The sequence below is a fragment of the Crinia signifera genome, chromosome 3 (assembly GCF_055691185.1).
Source record: "Crinia signifera chromosome 3, ASM5569118v1, whole genome shotgun sequence".
NCBI classification, from domain to species: domain Eukaryota; kingdom Metazoa; phylum Chordata; class Amphibia; order Anura; family Myobatrachidae; genus Crinia; species Crinia signifera.
Genome location: NC_139219.1, coordinates 262,649,967 through 262,670,411, shown reverse-complemented (window position 1 = coordinate 262,670,411; position 20,445 = coordinate 262,649,967). Strand labels below are relative to the sequence as shown.

Sequence of the window (20,445 nt, the reverse complement as noted above, 5' to 3'; positions counted from 1 at the left end):
ATTATTATTTTTGTTGTTGTGAATATTATTATTGTTGCTATTATTGTTGTTGCTTTTATTATTATTATTATTATTGTTATTATTATTATCTTTATAACCCCTTATTATAGATTTGATAAACAAGCGGTTAACAATTGCGTGTATTCTGTATTAGCGTTTCATGTAATGTGCTCCCCGTAACCAGTTACACAATAGGGCCCCATATGGCTCTGAAATGGCATAAAATAGAAGGGCATGTTGGCACTTACAGTTCTACAACAGCTGAGGAGCCACACGTTGCCTAAATGCTGCCATAATTACTCAATGCTACAGCTTGGCAACGTGTCAAATGAATCAGAACGCTGAACACAATAAGTCGTAGCAGGGCTGTGGGATATATTTGTTCCATGGCACGTTGTATTAATACCATTAGACAACAAACACTTCAATATGCAGCGCTGTTTATAGCTATAGGCTTTGGTATGTATCATAATCACAACGCATTGACTGCTAGCGTTCTTAGGAATACATTATTATTAGTACCTATGATTACAGATGCCAATGAAAGGAGACTCAGGAGAAGAATACATTATCCTTGTGTCAAAAGCTCTCCAGCAGACTGTGACTTGCATAAATGGTTTGGGATTGAATCCGGACCATAGCCGTGAAGGGGATATATCATCCTCACAGACACACTGGCTGGGGGTGCTCCTACAGCACAGACTGGTGCAGACTCCCAGGGAAGGACTGATTTCAGCACCACGAGCTGTGGACAGCAGCCCCCACACTGACTGCGGAGCCTGGGATTCATACACTTGCATTGTGTTTTCCATGGGGTCACGAACATCACATAGCACCAAAGGCTGGATATCCACCATCGTGCACTGGGGAGTCTTGCCACCATTGGATATCATTACCAATGCCTATAAATCAGCTCTGGGATACTACAGGCTTGTGGAACTTTAGAGAAAGCAGTGAATTCGCCACTACGCAGGATGCTCGTTGTGCTGTCTGCAAGGAGACGCTAACCCTTTCATTTACTATAAATCCCTGGATTGTTACACCAAGCACACTCAATGAGCAATGCTGGTCTGCGATTGGTATTCCCTACAACTGATAGTAACTTTATGGCAAGCAGAAGCCTAACGTTTATGCAACACCAATAATCTTTTTATTCTATTTTATTTTTTATTGTCCATTGTAGTGGGAGAGACAAGAGAGAAGCAGCCCAGTAAGATGGTAAGTCTGAAAGAGGCATTGCACGTGTTTTGTATGGAATGTAGAACGTACAAAGGCTCTTTTACACTCGGTAAATAATTAGGATGATGGAGCAACATGTATTATATACACTCGATGTGTTTAATGTACTCTGTTACTGTTCCACTGTTTATATTACCATCAATATCCTATCTAAACCATTAACAAAACCTAAGGAATGTTTATGATAATGTCATTTTAGAGGTGTAACCATATGGCATGATTTATATATTGACATTCCCAATATAAATAATATTATATAGCGATCCCAAGACATTCCCAATATACTGTATACATAATATACAGCAATCCCTAGAATTCCCAGGAATAATGTGCATGAAGCCTTATAAAGGTAACAAGACAGAACTGTGTTTATTTGCAGCATACTGTATTTTGATACCAAAATGTACACATTAAAGTGTTGATTACTTTTTTCACCTGTTTATCCAAGATGACCAGACCCACTGTACTATATTGAAAGCTTATTCATTCAATATACTGCAATTACTGCGTAAAGCAAGTACTGTAACTTAAAGGAAATGCCAATTTTTGTGGCTTGTGGATGTTTCTTATACATAATATTCATCATTAGTTAGATACAATCTGTTTGAAGTGTATCTAACAAACAGCAGTCATTGAATTTTCACACATTGTTAAATGCATTCCTACACACACACACACACACACACACACACACACACACACACCATTTTGTAATATTCAAGATGAAAATATATTTGTGCCATTATTTTAATAATTTAAACTGGAAGAGAAACATTTATGACTATACTGACTTTAAACCGCCAACACTCATCGCTTACATCACAGGTTCTCAAGTTCTGTCCCTGACTCCCCAGGGCCACACACAGTTAAAGTTCTCCAGACAGAATCACATGTGACATAATTAGCTCCACCTGTGGATCTTTTGCAGACGAGTAAAGAACGTACCTGTGTTCCTGCTAGTGTCTGAACTTTAGGTCAACAATAATAAGGGTGACAGTCAATAGATTACTATTGGTTGACATGCATTAGTTTGACAAACCTCTGACAATGGTCCACACACGTCATGGCTGATATAAGTTTTTCACTATCTCTTTTTTTACTTTTTCATACTTTACCATCCACATGGACTATGAGCGGGAAGAACAATATGTGCTGAGTGCAACAAGGCTTCTTGTTTGAAGCCACGAGCCATGTAAGGGGAATGGTACACTAATTGGGGGTCCATGTGTTACAAGACAAAACTGTAAGCCCCAAAAACTGCCCCTTTTTCACGTAGCAACCATTTTCATGCTGACATTTTCTATGTTGGCCTTGTGTTTGACCTTGTCAATCTAGACACTGTCGGCCTTTGCCTTAATGAACCAAACCTGCTTCTACCGGAAAATTATTTGGGGTACTGAGGAATGAGTGTGAGAAATGCTGTCTTGTGTGATCATCATTTATTTATACTGTTTCATGGTTAAATTGAATAGTGTAATAACTGTCATACAGTATTAAAGTGTTGGTTATTTCCAAAGTATATCAGAGCTTAAATATACTACTATGCCCAGTATACAACTCTGGTCAGACCACAATCACCTGCCAAACTCATGAATATTTAGAGAGTTATGTAAGGACAATTACCCCCAAATATCTTCTGGTCAGGAGCGTAACTACCACAGGTGCAAGGGATGCAGTTGCTATGGGTCCCGAAGTTGAAGAGGGCCCATCTATACTGTATATATTTGCTATATACAGTTGCAAAAAGTATGTGAACCATTTGGAAATACCTGTGTTTGGGCATAAATTGGTCATAAAATGTGCTTGGATCTTCATCGAAGTCACAACAATAGACAAACACAGTCTACTTCAAATAATACCACATAAACAATTATATGTTGTCATGCTTTTATTGAACACACCAAGCAAACATTCACAGTGTAGGGTGGACAAAGTATGTAAACCCTTGGATTTCATTTAATATAATAACTGGTTGACCTTCCTTTGGTATCAATAATGTCAACCAAACATTTCCTATAGTCTATCAGTGTAGTATATCAGACCTGCACAGGAGGAATTTTGGACCATTCCTCTTTACAAAACTTTTTCAGTTCAGCAATATTCCTGGAATGTCTGGTGTGAATTGCTCTCCTGAGGTCATGCCACAGCATCTCAATCAGGTAGAGGTCAGGACTCTGACTCGGCCACTCCAGAAGGCTAATTTTCTTCTTCTTGGGGCAGCACGGACGGAGTAATGGTTAGCATTACTGCCTCACAGCACTGAGGTCATGGGTTCGATCCCCCCATGGCTCTAACTGTGCGGAGTACATTATTCTCCCCGTGCTTGCATGGGTTTCCTCCGGGTACTCCGGTTTCCTCCCACAATCCAAAAAATATATACTGGTAGGTTAATTGGCTTCCAAAATAATAACCCTAGAATGTCTGTGTGTGCGTGTACATGTGGTAGGGACTATAGATTGTAAGCTCCACTGGGGCAGTGATTTAGGGGAATGGTTAACTATACTCTGTAAAGCGCTGCGGAATATGTGTGCGCTATATAAGAAACTGTTAATAAATAAGAAATGTAAATAAAAATTCTGTAGAAGCCATTCTGTTGTTGATCTACTTCTGTGCTTTGGGTCATTGTCCTGTGGCATCACCAATCTTATGTTGAGCTTGAATTGGTGGAGAGATGGCCTTAAGTTCTCCTGCAAAATGTCTTGATAAACTTGGGAATAATTTGTCAATTATAGCAATCTGTCCAGGCACTGAGGCAACAAAGAAACCCCAAACCATGAGACCCCCTCAACAATACTTCACAGTTGGGGTGAGGTTTTGATGATGATGTGCTATGCCTCTTTTTCTCCACACATAGGCCCTTATTCTGGTTGGTGCGGTAATATCCGCGTGCGTTCGTGCCGCCGATGTTTTGTGTCTGCGCATGTGCAGAGGCGTCTCTGCGCATGTGCGAGCGGGGCGTACGGCCAAATCCCGCATGAAATGTGAACACTCTGACCAGGGGGTGGAGAGGGCCGTGAAGGGCTATTTGGGCTCATTACCATATGCGTACGCCCAGCGTTTCATGGGCGTTCCCATGCAAACGCTGGGCGTACGTATGGTAATGCGGCCGTGACGCACGTGTATGGGGCGGACATATGACATCGCCGGATGTCAGCTGCCCGCCCAGATCCCTGCTTTTGCACGGAAAAATGTCTGTGTGGTCTGAGGTTGCGGGAGCTGGTGGAACACTCGGTCCTGCATTCGATGTTCTGCGACCATCGAATGATGGGGGAGGTTCCCTGAGATGGAGGAGGCGTATTCCATGAAAAATACACGTGCGGTCCGTTCGGACAGCTTCTTGCCGCGTACGGACGGAGTTGGCGATCCGTATGGAAGGCGGGGTTTCGCACACACGGTCCTGGCCGCATATTCGGATCCGGCCGCACCGATCAGAATAAGGGCCATAGTTTTGCAAAAAACTCAACTTTGGTTTTATCTGCCTTCAGAATATTTTGCCAGTAGTGCTGTGGAACATCCAGGTGCTCTTTTACAAACTTCAAACGTGCAGCAATGTATTTTTGTAGACAGCAGTGGCTTGCTCCATGGTGTCCTCCCATGAACTCCATTCTTGTTTATTGTTTACATAGCATAGATTAGTCAACAGAGATGTAAGCATGTGCCAGAAATGTCTGTAAGTCTTTAGCTGACACTCTAGGATTCTTCTTCACCTCATTGAGCATTCTGCGCTGTGCTCTTGCAGTCATCTTTTACAGGATGGCCACTCCTAGGGAGAGTAGAAAGAGTGCTAAACTTTCTACATTTATAGACAGTTTGTCTTAACGTGGACTAATGAACATTGAGGCTTTTTAGAGATAACCCTTTCCAGCTTTATGCAAATCAACAATTCTTAATCGTAGGTCTTCTGAGAGCTCTTTTGTGCAAGGCCTGGTTCACATCAGGTAATGCTTCCTGAGAATAGCAAACTAAAAACTGGTGTGTGTTTTTTTATAGAAAAACTTTAACCAACACCTTCAATCTTGTCGTATTGATTGGACTCCATGTTGGCTGACTCCTGACTTCGATTCGCTCTTGGAGAAGTCATTAGCCTAGGGGTTCACATACTTTATCCACCCTGCACTGTAAATGTTTGTTTATATGATGTGTTAAATAAAAACATGAGAACATATAATTGATTGTGTGGTATTAGTTTAAGCAGACTGCGTTTGTCTATTGTTGTGACTCAGGTGAAGATCAGAACACATTTTATAAACAATTAATACAGAAATCCAGGTAATTCCTAAGGGTTCCCATACTTTTTCTGGCAACTTTACATTTTTCACGTTTAGTTGGCACATAGGGGGACTTACAAACTGTTGGTACTATGCTAATAAATATCTTGTAAAGCCCCTGTTTTTGGTCCCAAAAAATAAGGCTAAGGATGGAGAAGATGGACAAAAGGTAACTTTAAGGCTCACAGCCAAAGAAAAAAGGGTGTCTGCAGGGGTGTTGTGTCAAGCTGCTCCTACTGGTGGTGTCAAACCTCTAAGAATTACTTAGCGGGGTGGAGCGCTAGGAAATTGATCAATTGGGTAATAAAGGTTAAAAATTAAACCACATTTATTTACAAAAAAATAATACAGTAATAGATGGGTATAAAAATTAAACAAATTCAGTTAAGTTATGCATACTGTATATATAAAGAGTATTATACTCAATAAAGAAAGGAAAATCAAAGGTTATATACTTATTGTGTGAAGTCCCATTTGTTTCCTCTCGAGAGGGCTCTTGAATGTTTGAGTAAGGTCAGTTCTCCCAAATCGGATCCATTGTGATGATAGTATAAATGGGGGAGTCCACTCACCCTTTCACCTCTTGATCCTGTCCCCACACACACACTCATCCTGTCACCTGCTGGACCTGTCCCCACACACACACACACACACACACACACACACACACACACACACACACACACACTCACCCTGTCACCTGCTGGACCTGTCCCCACACACACTCACCCTGTCACCTCTTAGACCTGTCCCCACACACACTCACCCTGTCACCTGTAGGTCCTGTCCCCACACACACTCTGACCCTGTCACCTGTCGATCCTGCCCCCCCCCCCCCCACACACACACACACACACACTCACACACTCACCCTGTCACCTGTTGGTCACTCTGAAGTCTGGTATGTGGCAAAAATTGTATTTGGTGCAAAAACAACAAATGTCTCAAAAGACCAATGTCTTGGGGCCACAAACTTTTTGGCGGGGGGGGGGGGGGGGGAGCAAAATTTATAGCTATGCCACTGTCACTAACATATTAAGCATGTAGAAGTGCAACCTGGGTGAGCAAGACAAATACAGTAAGGGCAATTTAATTTCTCTGAGGCACACCAAGATGTAGAGCCATCTCACAATATGTTTTTACCTGGAATATCTCTTTTGAGTACTGGGCAGCCAATACAACTATACACAATGATAATAATAATTCCTATCAGCAGCATGCGCTAGCTTCTTCTGACTGGCTGATTTCTATGCCTCCAGCTGATAGCAATTCATTAGCAGGGCATCTATGTTATGTGATGTCTATTCCCATTACTTAATTGTCATTTCCATTTGGACAAATGCAGGAAAGAAGATTCCAATTCAGATTTTTTATATGAGAGATGAAGAGATGCAGAGTTGTTTGTGTTTCATCATATTTTGTACTGAAATTGTGTTGTTTTCATATAACTGTGAAAATACTGTTCTCTGTTGTGTATATGGTACTTTATATACTTATTCGTAACCCTCGAAAGCCACATATCAGCATTATTGTGGGGCTTGTTATGCCTAACATGCATCTTCCACAGATTCGGCTGTTTTTTTTTTACAATTCGAAATAAGCAACGTAGAACATTACTGATGACGTGCTTTTCTGCCATACGTTCCGTGTACAAATGAGTCCAACTTGTGTTACAGTTACCAGCACTGTAACCAGGGGCAGATTGGCAATAGATGCCACTAGGAAGAACCTCAGTGGGCAGGCATGCCTGTGGGGGCTGTCTGTGACTGTTAGAGGATAGAGGGTGATAGACTGGTGATGTGAGTGTGTTAGGGGGTAGAGGGTGGTAGACTGGTGTTATGGATTTGCATAGGGGCTGATTCCAGGAATTTCCCAGGCTGGTTTTCCATCCCAATCCACCCCTGACTGTAACTGAGTAGCAGTGCACCCTGTGCTGGCCCCAGCCCTAAAAATATGTGATGTCATGCCCAGGAGGTGTAACTGGCAACTCTGGTAAGCAGAGATCTGTTCAGAGGATCCTAAGGACATTCTGTTCCACTCCACAGGCTGCAGGGTGCCAGCTCAGAGCACCACTTTGACACTTAAGACGGCAGTAGCATTATGCTGCGACATGTGTCGTACTTCAGCGATGATGATCCCCTTCCCCCAGGGCCCTGCAACGGCACTTGCTAACCCTTAGATATGATCCTGATAGCTTCATTCAAACATTTTATAAAAGGGCAATATCCAGAGGATATATGATCGGGGATCAATCTTCAACAACCAGCGCTTTAATATCTACCGCACATTCCTTAGGGATAGCAGACGTCTCCTTTTCTCCCAAATAGACATACACAATTCAGGGTTCCCTTCAGTCTTCAACGGACACAATGTCCTTTCCCATAGATGACATAGGAATCCAAAAGAGAGGAGAGATACACAATTCAGGGTTCCCTTCAGTCTTCAACGGACACAATGTCCTTTCCCATAGATGACATAGGAATCCAAAAGAGAGGAGAGATATAAAGTGTAACACCACTTTATTTCACAATGTGTCCCAAAAGTGAGGAGAGGAGTGGATTTACCGGAAAAGATGGAGAACCGGATAAAGGCTCTCATACAAGCATAGGTGGAATAGGATGAAAAAACCCGGGTAGGACCCACAGCAAATGCCAGATGTGACGCTAGAATCTCCTTGAAAAAGGACACATAGATGTCCGAAACATGTTGGAGGTGCTGTGCTTGGACATAGGGAGTGAGAGAGGTGGAACTCACATATATATCTCTCCTCTCTTTTGGATTCCTATGTCATCTATGGGAAAGGACATTGTGTCCGTTGAAGACTGAAGGGAGCCCTGAATTCTGGTTACCCCTGAATTGTCTATGTCTATTTGGGAGAAGAGGAGATGTCTGCTATCCCTAAGGGATGTGCGGTAGATATTAAAGCGCTGGTTGTTGAAGATTGATCTCCGATCATATATCCTCTGGATATTGACCTTTTATACTCTGCTTGTTTGCCGACTTGGGGAAGCCGGTTTTAGGGGGTCAGACCTCTGACCAGCTGCAAAAAAACTGTTTGCGCAGGATTGTGTTTAAAGTTGTGTTTAAAGTTGGAATCACCATTCTATAATTCACACATTTATTAAAAACATTAGTCTCATTCCATTTCAATCAGTGTGGAAGTATTTATTTATTTACAGAGAAATGAAACTGTATTATTCAAGGACAAACTTTTTTGTTTAGCGTGGTAAAAAAAAATGTGCAGTATGTTGTATCAAATGTAAATATTCACTGACTTTATTATGTAAAAAACTCTGCTGAATATCTTTGTAATTCCATTATATATTTCCTTCCAGTATGGATTTATTAACACCTGCTTGAAGTCGCTAGTAATCGAGAAATATGGTGAAGAAACATGGGAGTTACTAAGGTGATTTGTGGAATATATTGTATATTGCCTGTAATATCACATTCATATTTACATGTATGCCCGTAGTAGTTATACACCACCCCAGAATTACTGTGCAGGGCCAAGTAGGAGGTTGCACTAGTTCCACCTCACCATTAAAGGGGGTGGAACTCATGTAGAAAAGACCCAACGCGTTTCATCTCACAGAGACTTCATCAGGGGAATATAACAATCTTTTGGTTATGGTTATGATGTGTGAATAAAGTTGAGCCCTCTTTGGGTATGGTGACATCTATACATTCTTATATGGGGAGTGATCATTTATTTGCCCCTATTTATCTAAAATATCCATTTCATGTGATATTTTTAAAATTGAAAAGCAGTATTCTGCCTAAAATACTATTTGCTCAGGTATTTCGGTTAGCCTCCTCTATTATGGGCTTAATATCTGAACCTATGTTATGGATATATGTTTCCCCATCCAGTAATAAAAGTAACATGGTCTTCAATAACGCTTCTGGTTCCTCCAGAGAAGGCCGACAGCTAATGGTGTTTTGAGTGCACATTTAGATTTAGCTAGATACAGTAGGTAGCAAGTTTGACTTAGGAACTGATTCAGACTTGTTCATACGTGTGTGTCTGAATTTAGCTCCTTCTCCAATAGTGGGCGGTTTGCGAATGTGCGTTTATTTACCTAGTGCAAACCAGGGGCTTTGCCGAGCCATTCGCTCCAGAGAGGGGCGGCGGACACGTGGCTGGAGCAGGGGAACGTCAAGTGTTTTATGAGCATCCCTATGACAATACTGAGCGTTCCCCTGGGAATGCAGGTGGGCTGATGTCTGCTGGGGGCAGGCGGCTGATGTCACATGATGTCAGCACCCGCCCCCTTTTTTTCTGATCTGCGGCTGTAATAAGTCAGTTTAGAATGACTTTTATCACCGTAGGGGAGAGAAATCATTCAATGGCTGGCGACCATCTAATGAATTCTCTACCCTTCGGATGCATGCGAGGGGATGTGTTCTAATACACAATACTTTGCCTGCTAGCGAGGGGATGTGAGTGATGCTGGTGAGGGATGGGGGGCAGCGTTCATTCGGCAGGGCTGCGCTGACCTGTTTGCTAGGTTGCGAGTGTACACAGCCTAGTGAACAGGTCTGAATCAGGCCCTTAGTGAGGGAGTGTGTTCCACAGGAGGGTGATGGAGCAGGAGAAGTATTATGCCCCTTTCAGACCGCACTAAAAAAAACGGTATTTTGCCGATTTTTAACCGTTTTAAAACGGTAATATGTGCGGTCTGAAAGGGGCAGAGTGATTTTACCGTTTCCAAAAAAACTGTTTTTGGAAACGGTAAAAAAGCAGGGTCCTACCCGTTTCAGACCCGTTTTTTTGGGTGTCACAGCGGGTCTGAAACGAGATTCCTCTCCCCCCACCCACCTCTGGGCAGCGCAGGGCAGGGAATAATCGCACTGGGGCAGGGGGTCCCTGCAGTGTATGTAAGATCAGTGGCGGGGTCCCTGCAGCGGATGGGAACTAGTAGCTGCAGGGACTCCGCCATTGATCATATACTGCAGGGACCCCCTGCTACCAGTGCGACTATTCCCTGCCCTGGTAGGATCCGGGCTGTGTAGCTGGCTGCTGCTCCCCGTGTCCCTACCTCCAGGCTCCAGCGTCCACAGACTGCACTTAGCCTGAGTGAGGCTCAAACGGAAATCCATGGTAAGTAGGGATTTCTGCCCTTATCACGGGTGCCCCTAACACAATAACAGGCTGCTCTGGACACAAGCCCGGAATCTATGGGTTAATCTGGGCTAGCCATGGATTTACCATGTTAGGAGAAGGACTTGTAATTGAATAGCTCCAGGTATAAAGCTGCAAGCACTCTTCCTCACTTAGGGGGTGATTTTCTATGCCTCAGAAGGGGGCGAACTCGGTGAAGATGGGGGGGGGGGGGTGTCAGCACATGCGCTTACTTGCACATACGCAGATCCCCTGTGCAAACGCCTTCGGTGGGATGTTTGCATGAGTAAGGGTGGGGGTGGGGGGGCCTTCCCCTGGGTATGCAGGTGGGCTGATGCCTGTCGGGTGCGGGCGGCTGACATCACATACAGTGACTTTTATTTCTGAAGGGGAGAGAAATCATTCAATGGTCGGCGACCATCAAATGATTTCACTCTCCTTCGGCCACATGTGAGGGGTTGTGTTCACATACATCCCCTCGAGGGGGGATTCGGTGGTGGGGGTGTTTGGCCAGGCGGTGGGCGTCATTAAGCCGTTCGCTAAGCGGCAATTTACTGCTGCTTAGGTAGCGGCACCGAATCACCCCTATCTCCAGAATGCATGTGAGCCCTGGAATGCGGAGGGGAAGATGCTCACTGAATGAGGAGAACATCAGAATGGAGGGGGAGTAGTTTTTGTAGCAGCACCATTTGTGATATTTTCACATAGGATAGGGGAAGGATTGTAACGGGAGAAGCTATATACAGCAGGAAGCCACAGTGTCACCCTATGTACAGCATACTGTTCTCTTGTTCTACCCTTAATTATATAAGAGATGAGAAGAGAACCATTCAGTGGACCCCCACCAGTAGTACAAGACTAGGCACACACCTGTCTATAGGCTTCCAACTTGGTACATTCTTCATTTCTCAGTGCTCATCCGCTCTTGTGCTGTGGCAGGGGAGCTGTGAGTGGCATGTGCATCATTATGTTCCTACTGATAATTAAGTGCTGGCGCTCATGCAGATGATCTATGTATAGAAGACCTAAGCCAGATGTGTGCAGCTCATTGTAGTCTACAACGGCAAATTGCGTTTCTTCAGCCTGTTCATATAAATAACTGCAAACTCCCAGCGTTTCTGGGCAGAACAAGCTAATGTCACATCTGAGGATATTCTCTATTATAGATTTCCATTTGTCTGCTAAATAATGAATATTTTTACCAACAAAATGTATCCATTTGTCTTGAAACAGAATGAAAACTGGAGTGCAGGACACATTTATGACGTATGAAGTTTACAAGGATGAAATAACATTGCAATTAGTTGAGAAAGCCTGCCAGATACTGGGTAAGTCTGCATGTAAAACAGGCAATAATATTCTGTGTTCTGGATCAGTAAAGGTCTGATGTAGAACATACAGTATATGTGTATATATATAAATATATATATATATATGTGTATATATATATGTATATATATAAATACACACACACACGTCTGGTGTAGGACATACAGTACATAGATATACAGGTCTGGTGTAGGACATATAATATACAGTTGTGCTCATAAGTTTACATACCCTAGCAGAATTTGAGATTTTCTGGCCATTTGTCAGAGAATATGAATGATAACTCACAGACTTTTCTTTCCCTCATGGTTAGTGGTTGGGTGAAGCCATTTATTGTCAAACAACTGTGTTTACTCTTTTTAAATCATAATGACAACAGAAACTACCCAAATGACCCTGATCAAAAGTTTGGCCTGATCACATGCACACAAGTTGACACAAACTGGTTTGAATGATCTGTTTGCTTGTAATCAGTTTGTGTGTATAAAAGGTCAGTGAGTTTTTGGTCTCCTGAAAGACCCTTGCATCTTTCATCCAGTGGTGCACTGATGTGTCTGAATCCTGAGTCATGGGGAAACCAACCAAGAACTGTCAAAGAATCTGCAGGAAAAGGTAATTGAACTTTATAAAAAAGGAAAGGGATATAAAAATACATCTAAGCAATTGAGAATGCCAATCAGCAGTGTTTAAACTCTAATTAAGAAGTGAAAAATGAGGATTCTGTGGAAACCCAATCACGGTCAGGTAGACCAACAAAGATTTCTGCCACAACTGCCAGGAAAAGTGTTTGGGATGCAAAGAAAAATCCACAAATAACTTCATCTGAAATACATTTGGAGCGATGAGACCAAAATTGAACTTTTTGGCCACAACCAGGGGCGGGCTGGGCCGGGGGGGCAGGGTGCCTCACCTTCTCCTCCACACTGTCGGCGGCCGTGTTCCTGTAGGCTTTGAAAACATGGCCACGGCTACAGGAACATGGCCGCCGGCCTCCAGTGCTACGTGGAGGAGGTTCCGGCAGCCTATTCCCTTTGATGCGCCATGGGTGACAGACGCTGGGTGTGGGCATCATGACAATGACGCCGCCCGCCCAATGCGTCTGGAGCAGCAGCCAGCAGGCAGGCGGAGGAGTGGACGGGGAGTCGGGGACTGTGGCCGCAGGAACTTGGAAGCATCAAGCAGCAAACACTGTAGAGAAACTGGGAGCCGCCGCAGCAACAGCAGCAGGTGAGGATTAAACTCACATATATAAAAAAAAAAAAAATGTGCTGTTTCCTAAAGTGTCCTCCTTTTAATGTGTTAAGTGGGAGCAGCCTGTTGTGTCCTCCTGTTATTATGCAGGGGGAGCAGCCTGTGGTGTCAATAATGCCATGACACCACAGGCTGCTCCCCCTGTATAATAATAATGCCATGACACCACAGGCTGCTCCCCCTGTATAATAATAATAATGCCATGACACCACAGGTTGCTCCCCCTGTATAATAAATTATTATACAGGGGGAGCAGCCTGTGGTGTCATGGCATTATTATTATACTGGGGGAGCAGCCTGTGGTGTCATGGCATTACTTTTATTATACAGGGAGAGCGGCCTGTGGTGTCATGGCTTTATTATGATACAGGGGGAGCAGTCTGTGATGTCATGGCAATTGGCATGATTATTATACAGGGGGAGCAGCTTGTGGTGTCCTGTTTTTAATGAAAGTGAGCAGCCTGTGGTGTCCTGTTCTTTATGCAAGAGAACAGCCTGTGGTGTCCTATTTTTTACGCAAGGGAGCAGCCTGTGGTGTCCTGTTTTTTTACTCAAGGGAGCAGCCTGTGGTGTCCTGTTCTTTATTTATGCAGGAGAGCAGCCTGTGGTGTCCTTTTCTTTATTTATGCAGGGGAGCAGCATGTGGTGTTCTGTTCTTTATTTATGGAGGAGAGCAGCTTGTGGTGTCCAGTTCTTTATTTATGCAAGGGAGCAGCCCATGCTGTCCTGTTTATTTATGCAAGGCAGCAGCCTGTGGTGTCCGGTTCTTTATTTATGCAGGAGAGCAGCCAGCGGTGTCCTCTTCTTTTTTTATGCAGGTGAACAGCCCTGTGGCAGGGGCGAATTGCGATAACGGGAAGTCAGGCAAATTTTCAGTGTGCCGTGTCCCACACCCCTCTCAGTGGACATTCTCCTACCAAGCCAGGCTGATGCATACAAAACCTAGGCTGCCACAACCGGAGCTTCTGCACTTGCGCAAAATCTCAGTTAACCTGGAGCCACATGACAATAATGTGCTAGGCCAGGGGGTAGTGTCACTAGTCCCCCTGCATCATAAATTAGGCTGGCTGCAGGAGACTGTGCGTGTGGCAGCTGCGGCCACTCTCGCTGCCATCGGTGAGCAGCTCCGCCTCCTTCAGCTACTCAGCTGTTTAAGGAGGCGGAGCTGATCAGCTATGACAGTAAGAGCATCCAGAAGCATCCGCAGCCAGCTGTAAGCATGGCAGGGGGGTGGAGTGGTGTGTGCAAAAGCCCTCCGCCGGCTACTGTGAGTTTGTGTTTGCCAGTGCCTGGCTTTCCCTGATCCTTGTGCGGGTAGCAGCCTGCGGTGTCCTGATATTATACAGGGCAGCAGTCTGTGGTGTCCGGTTATTATACAGGGGGAGCAGCCTGTGGTGTCCTGTTTTTATACAGGGGGAGAAGCCTGTAGTGTCATTATATTTTTAACGAAAAACCTCCATTTTAATGATGGGCTGTTACTTATGGGCCAGTGCTCTAGACTTGCCCCCCAGGCTAAAAGTTGCCAGCCAGCCCCTGGCCACAACCATAAACGTTACATTTGGAGAGGAGTAAACAAGGCCTATGATGAAAGGTACACCATTCATACTGTGAAACACGGGGGTGGATCGCTAATGTTTTGGGGATGTGTGAGGTACAAAGGCACTAGCAACTTGGTCAAAATTGATGAAAAGATGAATGCAGGATGTTATCAGAAAATACTGGAGGAAAATTTGCACTCATCAGTCCGGAAGCTGCGCATGGGACATACTTGGACATCCCAACTTGACAATGATCCAAAACACAAGGCCAAGTTGACCTGTCATTGGTTACAGCAGAATAAAGTGAAGGTTCTGGAGTGGCCCTCTCAGCCTCCTAACCTCAATATCATTGAGCCAAACTGGGGAGATCTCAAACGTGCAGTTCTTGCTAGACAGCCCATGAATTTACAGGAACTGGAGACTTTTTGCCAAGAAGAATGTCACGACTGGGGATTGGTGGACCCAGGAGTGACCTTGGTGGATAGCTGACAACCAACGGAACCAGAAATCAGAGGCAGGTGGATATGATGAAAGACGTTTATTGCACAATGAAAATATGGTACAGGTGATAATGTTAAGGGAAGATGGGTAACAGAGTCTGTAATAGTCTTGGGAAAACTAGTGGAAATGGCTGGAGCTGGGAGAAGTCACTATGGGAGTTGTAGCTGGAGATGTAGAGGTATTGAGGACCAGAGGAACACAAGGGCTGGCAGCTGGAGGTGTATGGGTACTGGGGACTGGAGGTACACAGGTGCTGCAGCTGGGACTGTTGAAGATGGAGCAGAAGCACAGGTGCCAGAAGCCCAGAGATGATGCATCAGAAGCACAGGTGCCTGGAAGCACGTAGTAGCTGTAGCAGGAGCACAGGTGCCCGGAAGCACGGAGTAGCTGTAGCAGGAGCACAGGTGCCCTGAAGCACGGAGTAGCTGTAGCAGGAGCACAGGTGCCCTGAAGCATGGAGTAGCTGTAGCAGGAGCACAGGTGCCCTGAAGCATGGAGTACTGTAGCTGTAGCAGGAGCACAGGTGCCCGGAAGCACGGAGTAGCTGTAGCAGGAGCACAGGTGCCCGGAAGCACGGAGTAGCTGTAGCAGGAGCACAGGTGCCCGGAAGCACGGAGTAGCTGTAGCAGGAGCACAGGTGCCCGAAAGCACGGAGTAGCTGTAGCAGGAGCACAGGTGCACGGAGTAGCTGTAGCAGGAGCACAGGTGCCCAGAAGCACGGAGTAGCTGTGGCAGGAGCACAGGTGCCCGGAAGCACGGAGTAGCTGTAGCAAGAGCACAGGTGCCCGGAAGCACGGAGTAGCTGTGGCAGGAACATAGATGCCCGGAAGCACGGATTGGCTGTAGCAGGAACCCAGGTGCCGATGGTCACAGGTGCTGGTAACTGAAGGTCAGCAGTGCAGGTAAGAGGTGACCACAGGTGCAGGTAACTGAAGGTCAGCGGTGCAGGTAACTGAAGCACAGGCGCTTACAGCCAGAGTGGTTCAGGACTTGGGAGCTTGTTCAGAGCGAGCTCCTACAGCATGGAGCTTAGAAGCGACTATGCACAAGCAAGGTGTGTATCCAGATCTCAGAGGATAACCCCTCAGAGCATCACCGATTGGGCAGCTGGGTGATTGGGAATAGCAAAACCTGGAACAGTCTCTGAGTGAGGCCAACAGGGAACTTGCATGATTAAAGTTAATGGCTGAATCAGAACTCACCCAGGTGCTCATTACTAGCACAGGCTCAGATCACATGATAGTCTTGCTGCAGCAGGCTGGGATACACAGGACTGACAAGCAGGTATGACAGAACAAATATTACAGGTTGGAGGCTAGTTACAAGAACCTTTCTCCAAGCTGTAAGATCCTGGCACTTGTATGATAAGTATAGAAAAATATTTATATAATTAGGTGTCTTTCTTAACACCTACTGCTGCACTCGTCCCAGTGAGCAAGCCCACACTCAAAGTAGATAAGAACGACCAAAAAACACAGAAAAGGGCGCATTGCGCTGTTGGGTGAAAGATAATCTCTGAATAGCTCTGTCTTAGCAGAAATGAAAGTTGACACTTTTTAAACAAAATAGTACTTTATATATAATGTTGCACTTTAAAATTACACAATTAAATCACATTTCAACAGAATAAAAACCTTTAAATAGCATCCTCCACTTGGAATGAGAATTAGTCTTGAGAAAGTTTCCGGGCTATTGAAGGAAAAGCGTTTACGTCATCTGTACTCAACGTTGGGCCTCCCACTCCGATCTAACATGCTGTCAGCTTCAAATGCCGCTTCTAACAGCAGCTCCCGGCGGCTCCGGATTGTCTATCTCTGGCTCACAGTGCCGGTACTATACACAGCGTCTCCCCCACCAATTGCAGAGAAGGACTTGAGCCCAGCACCTCCAAGTCTGCGGCTCACTGAGCTATGTACAGCTACTGCGCACAGAAGCAACGCTACATATATCAGCGGCAACAGCCGATGCCAGTGGGTTGAGATAACAAAACTGTGCATTACATCTGCTTTGACTGCTAAACAGGATCCACAGGTAGCAGAGGGACTTTGAGCTAATACTAACTGCTTCATGCCACTGAAGTTAACCGGCTTTCTCTACTAACAATTAAGCTATCAGAAGTGCATGTGTGCCTGCATAACTAAGAACAGGCTTCAATACCTATTATATGCTCATTAACCCATTACCCTGCGGACCTCACTATCCACTATACAGACAGCTTATTATCATTCAGGAGTGATTGTTTATTATAATTTATTCATAAACCAACGGAGACCCAACGACCTAGTGCTATCATCTTTAGCTATTGTGTTTCTAGATGTATACTTTTTTTTCTATCGAAATGTGATTTAATTGTGTAATTGTAAACTGCAACCTTATATATAAAGTACTATCTTGTTTAAACAGTGTGTCCACTTTCATTTCTGCTCAGACAGAGGTATTCGGAGATTATCTTTCACCCAACAGCGCAATATACCCCATTCTGTGTTTTTAAGCAGGTATGATAGAACAAACACACAGAGTTCAGGCAGGATTGTAAAAGTACCCCCCCCCCCCTTTTACGGGGTGGCACTTCGGGAAACTTTGAAGAAATGTCACAATTCTGCCTCATCGTCAGTACAAGTGGACATCCATCATCGATGTAAACAGAATTCCCACTCGCTCGGACACGATAATGAGGATGACTTCCGTCCGAAAGAAACACTTGACTAGGTCGAAGAGGACCACTGGAGAGAGACGAGTCTTATTCTTCGTGGATAACTGAAGTATTTTTGACTGGAACTGAGAGACAAGAAGAAGATCGAGCCCTTGAGGCTAGGACTGCACTAAGGCTCAAATTACATCTTGTACGATATCCATGGGCTTTCTGATAGCCATCTGTAGCATCCAACTGAATTTTTCTCAGATGTAAGACATGGCAAGATGAAACAGCATTTTCATGAAAAGTACGGATTATTACCTGTTAATATGCTTTCCTCTACTCCACCATGGCAGCCACCAATGGGTTAAGTCCCCGAGGGTAGTCTATTGGAAAGGAAACAGAAAAAAAAGAACACTGGCCCCTATATAAGCCCCTCCTATACAGGTCTCAGTGTCTTGTTATAGAGCATAAATCATAAACATACATAATTTTTTGGGATGGGAACTATGCTGCCATGGTGGAGTAGAGGAAAGCATATTAACAGGTAATAATCCGTACTTTCCTCTACCTCCCCATGGCAGCCACCAATGGGTAATACCCAAGCAGTTTCATTCACTGGGTGGGCTAAAACAATACTGGTTATCTCACCTTAATCATGTAATCATGAAGATATATATACATAACGATTCTTCTTCTCTCTTTTTTTTTTTTTAATCTTTTATATATATATATATATATATATATATATATATATATATATATATATATATATATATATATAAAACAATAATTTTGGAGAAGCAGGCACTTACCATAGGCAATTTTTCAGGGTCGAAGCAAAAACTTTTATTCAGTCATAGCTGGAGTCGACGTTTCGATCCTCAACAGGGACCTTTGTCAAGACAACAAGTATCCAAAGGACTGGAGGCACAAGGCAGTGCAACAGAACTTAGCACTTTCAATTTTGCGTCTGAAGATGCCGCTACGTCCACCCTATAATGTTTCGTGAACGTGTGAACTGACGCCCAACATGCCGCTTTGCACAGCTCCTCCAAAGATGCAGATTCCTTCTCTGCCCACGAAGCTGACATTGCCCTTGTTGAATGGGCCTTCAGACCTACTGGAGGCTGCTGACCCCTAATTCTGTAGGCTTCAATAATTGCACACTTGATCCATCTGGAAAGGGTTGCTTTACTGGCCCCTAATCCTTTATTTCTTCCTTCTGTAAGAATAAACTTTCTGTTTTCCTACAGTCCTTTGTTCTCTTCAGATACACCTTAAGAGCCCTCACTACATCCAACTTATGTAACCTCTCTTCCTTAGAGTTGGTAGGGTTCGAACAGAAAGATGGGAGCACGATCTTTTGATTGATATGAAATGCTGAGACCATTTTAGGCAGGAACTGGGGATTGGTCCTCAGCACCACCTTTTCTTCAAAGAATTTCAAAAACGGCTGTTTTGCCCATAGGGCTTGTATCTCCGACACTCTCCTGGCTGAGGTGATGGCCACCAGGAAAACTACTTTAATTGTTAGCCACTTTAGTGATATCTCATGAAGGGGTTCAAACTGTGAATCTACTAACGCATTAAGCACCAGGTTCAGATCCCAGGGTGGTAATGGGTTATGGAATGCAGGTTTAATACGCCTTGCTGCTTGCACAAATCTTCTTATATATCTATTGTCTGCTAATTTCCAGTCCAGCATTGCCGATAATGCCGAAATCTGCACCCTGATGGAACTTGTAGACAAGTTTCTGTCCAGTCCTGCTTGTAGAAACTCCATCACTGTTGGTAACTCTTTTGGAGATTTATCATTTGATTTATAGAAGGTAACGTATTTCCTCCATACCCTATTATATGCTTTTGACGTAGAACCCTTTCTTGCCCTGAGAAGAGTCCCGACAACTTTACCTGAGAAACCTCTCCTCACTAACAGCTGGGTTTCAGTAGCCATGCCGCTAACGTCCAACTGAGCGGTTGACTCTGCCATACTCCATTCTGACCTATGAGGTCTTTCCGATTCAGCAATACCCAGGGACCGTCCACCTTCATCTCCAACAATTTGGGGAACCAAGCCCGCCTCGGCCAGTATGGCAGTACTTCTATAACTGTCGCTTTCTCCTCTTGAATTTTGTTCAGTAGTTTCGCTATAATCGGGAAAGGGGGAAACACGTATACTAGAGTCTCTTCCCACCTGACCGTCAGTGCATCCGCCTGCTCTGCTTGTGGTTCCCAATGTCTTGAGAAAAATCTCTTTACTTTCGAGTTCTTTCCTGTTACCATAAGGTCTATTTTGGGTAGTCCCCACATTCGCACCAACTCTTGGAATATCTCTGGCGCTAACTCCCATTCTCCTGGCCTTAACTGATGTCTGCTGAGACTGTCCGCTTGCCAGTTGTCCTTGCCTGCCACGAACACTGCTACCAGACTGTTCACCCGGTCTTCTGCCCAGGCAAAGATTTTTGACACCTCCGTCATCAGATCCCTGCTCCTCGTTCCTCCTTGTTTGTTGATATAGGAGACCACGGATTGGTTGTCTGACCTTATAATTACATC

The 20,445-nt window shown here is 44.4% G+C and overlaps 1 protein-coding gene across 2 annotated transcripts in view; it reads left to right on the top strand.

Moving 5' to 3' along the window:
- The first annotated feature begins 278 nt into the window (after positions 1–278).
- LOC146064466 (guanylate cyclase soluble subunit beta-2-like) overlaps positions 279–20,445 on the top strand; it is a 90,663-nt gene continuing 70,496 nt past the window's right edge. The window contains exons 1-3 of one of the 2 annotated variants that reach the window (XM_083177986.1): positions 279–1,218; positions 8,843–8,916; positions 11,866–11,960. In XM_083177986.1, coding sequence (XP_083034112.1) covers positions 1,216–1,218; positions 8,843–8,916; positions 11,866–11,960 — 172 coding nt within the window. In that variant the 5' untranslated portion in view covers positions 279–1,215. The remainder of the gene's footprint in view (positions 1,219–8,842; positions 8,917–11,865; positions 11,961–20,445) is intronic. The other variant, XM_083177985.1, reaches the window with a different exon arrangement.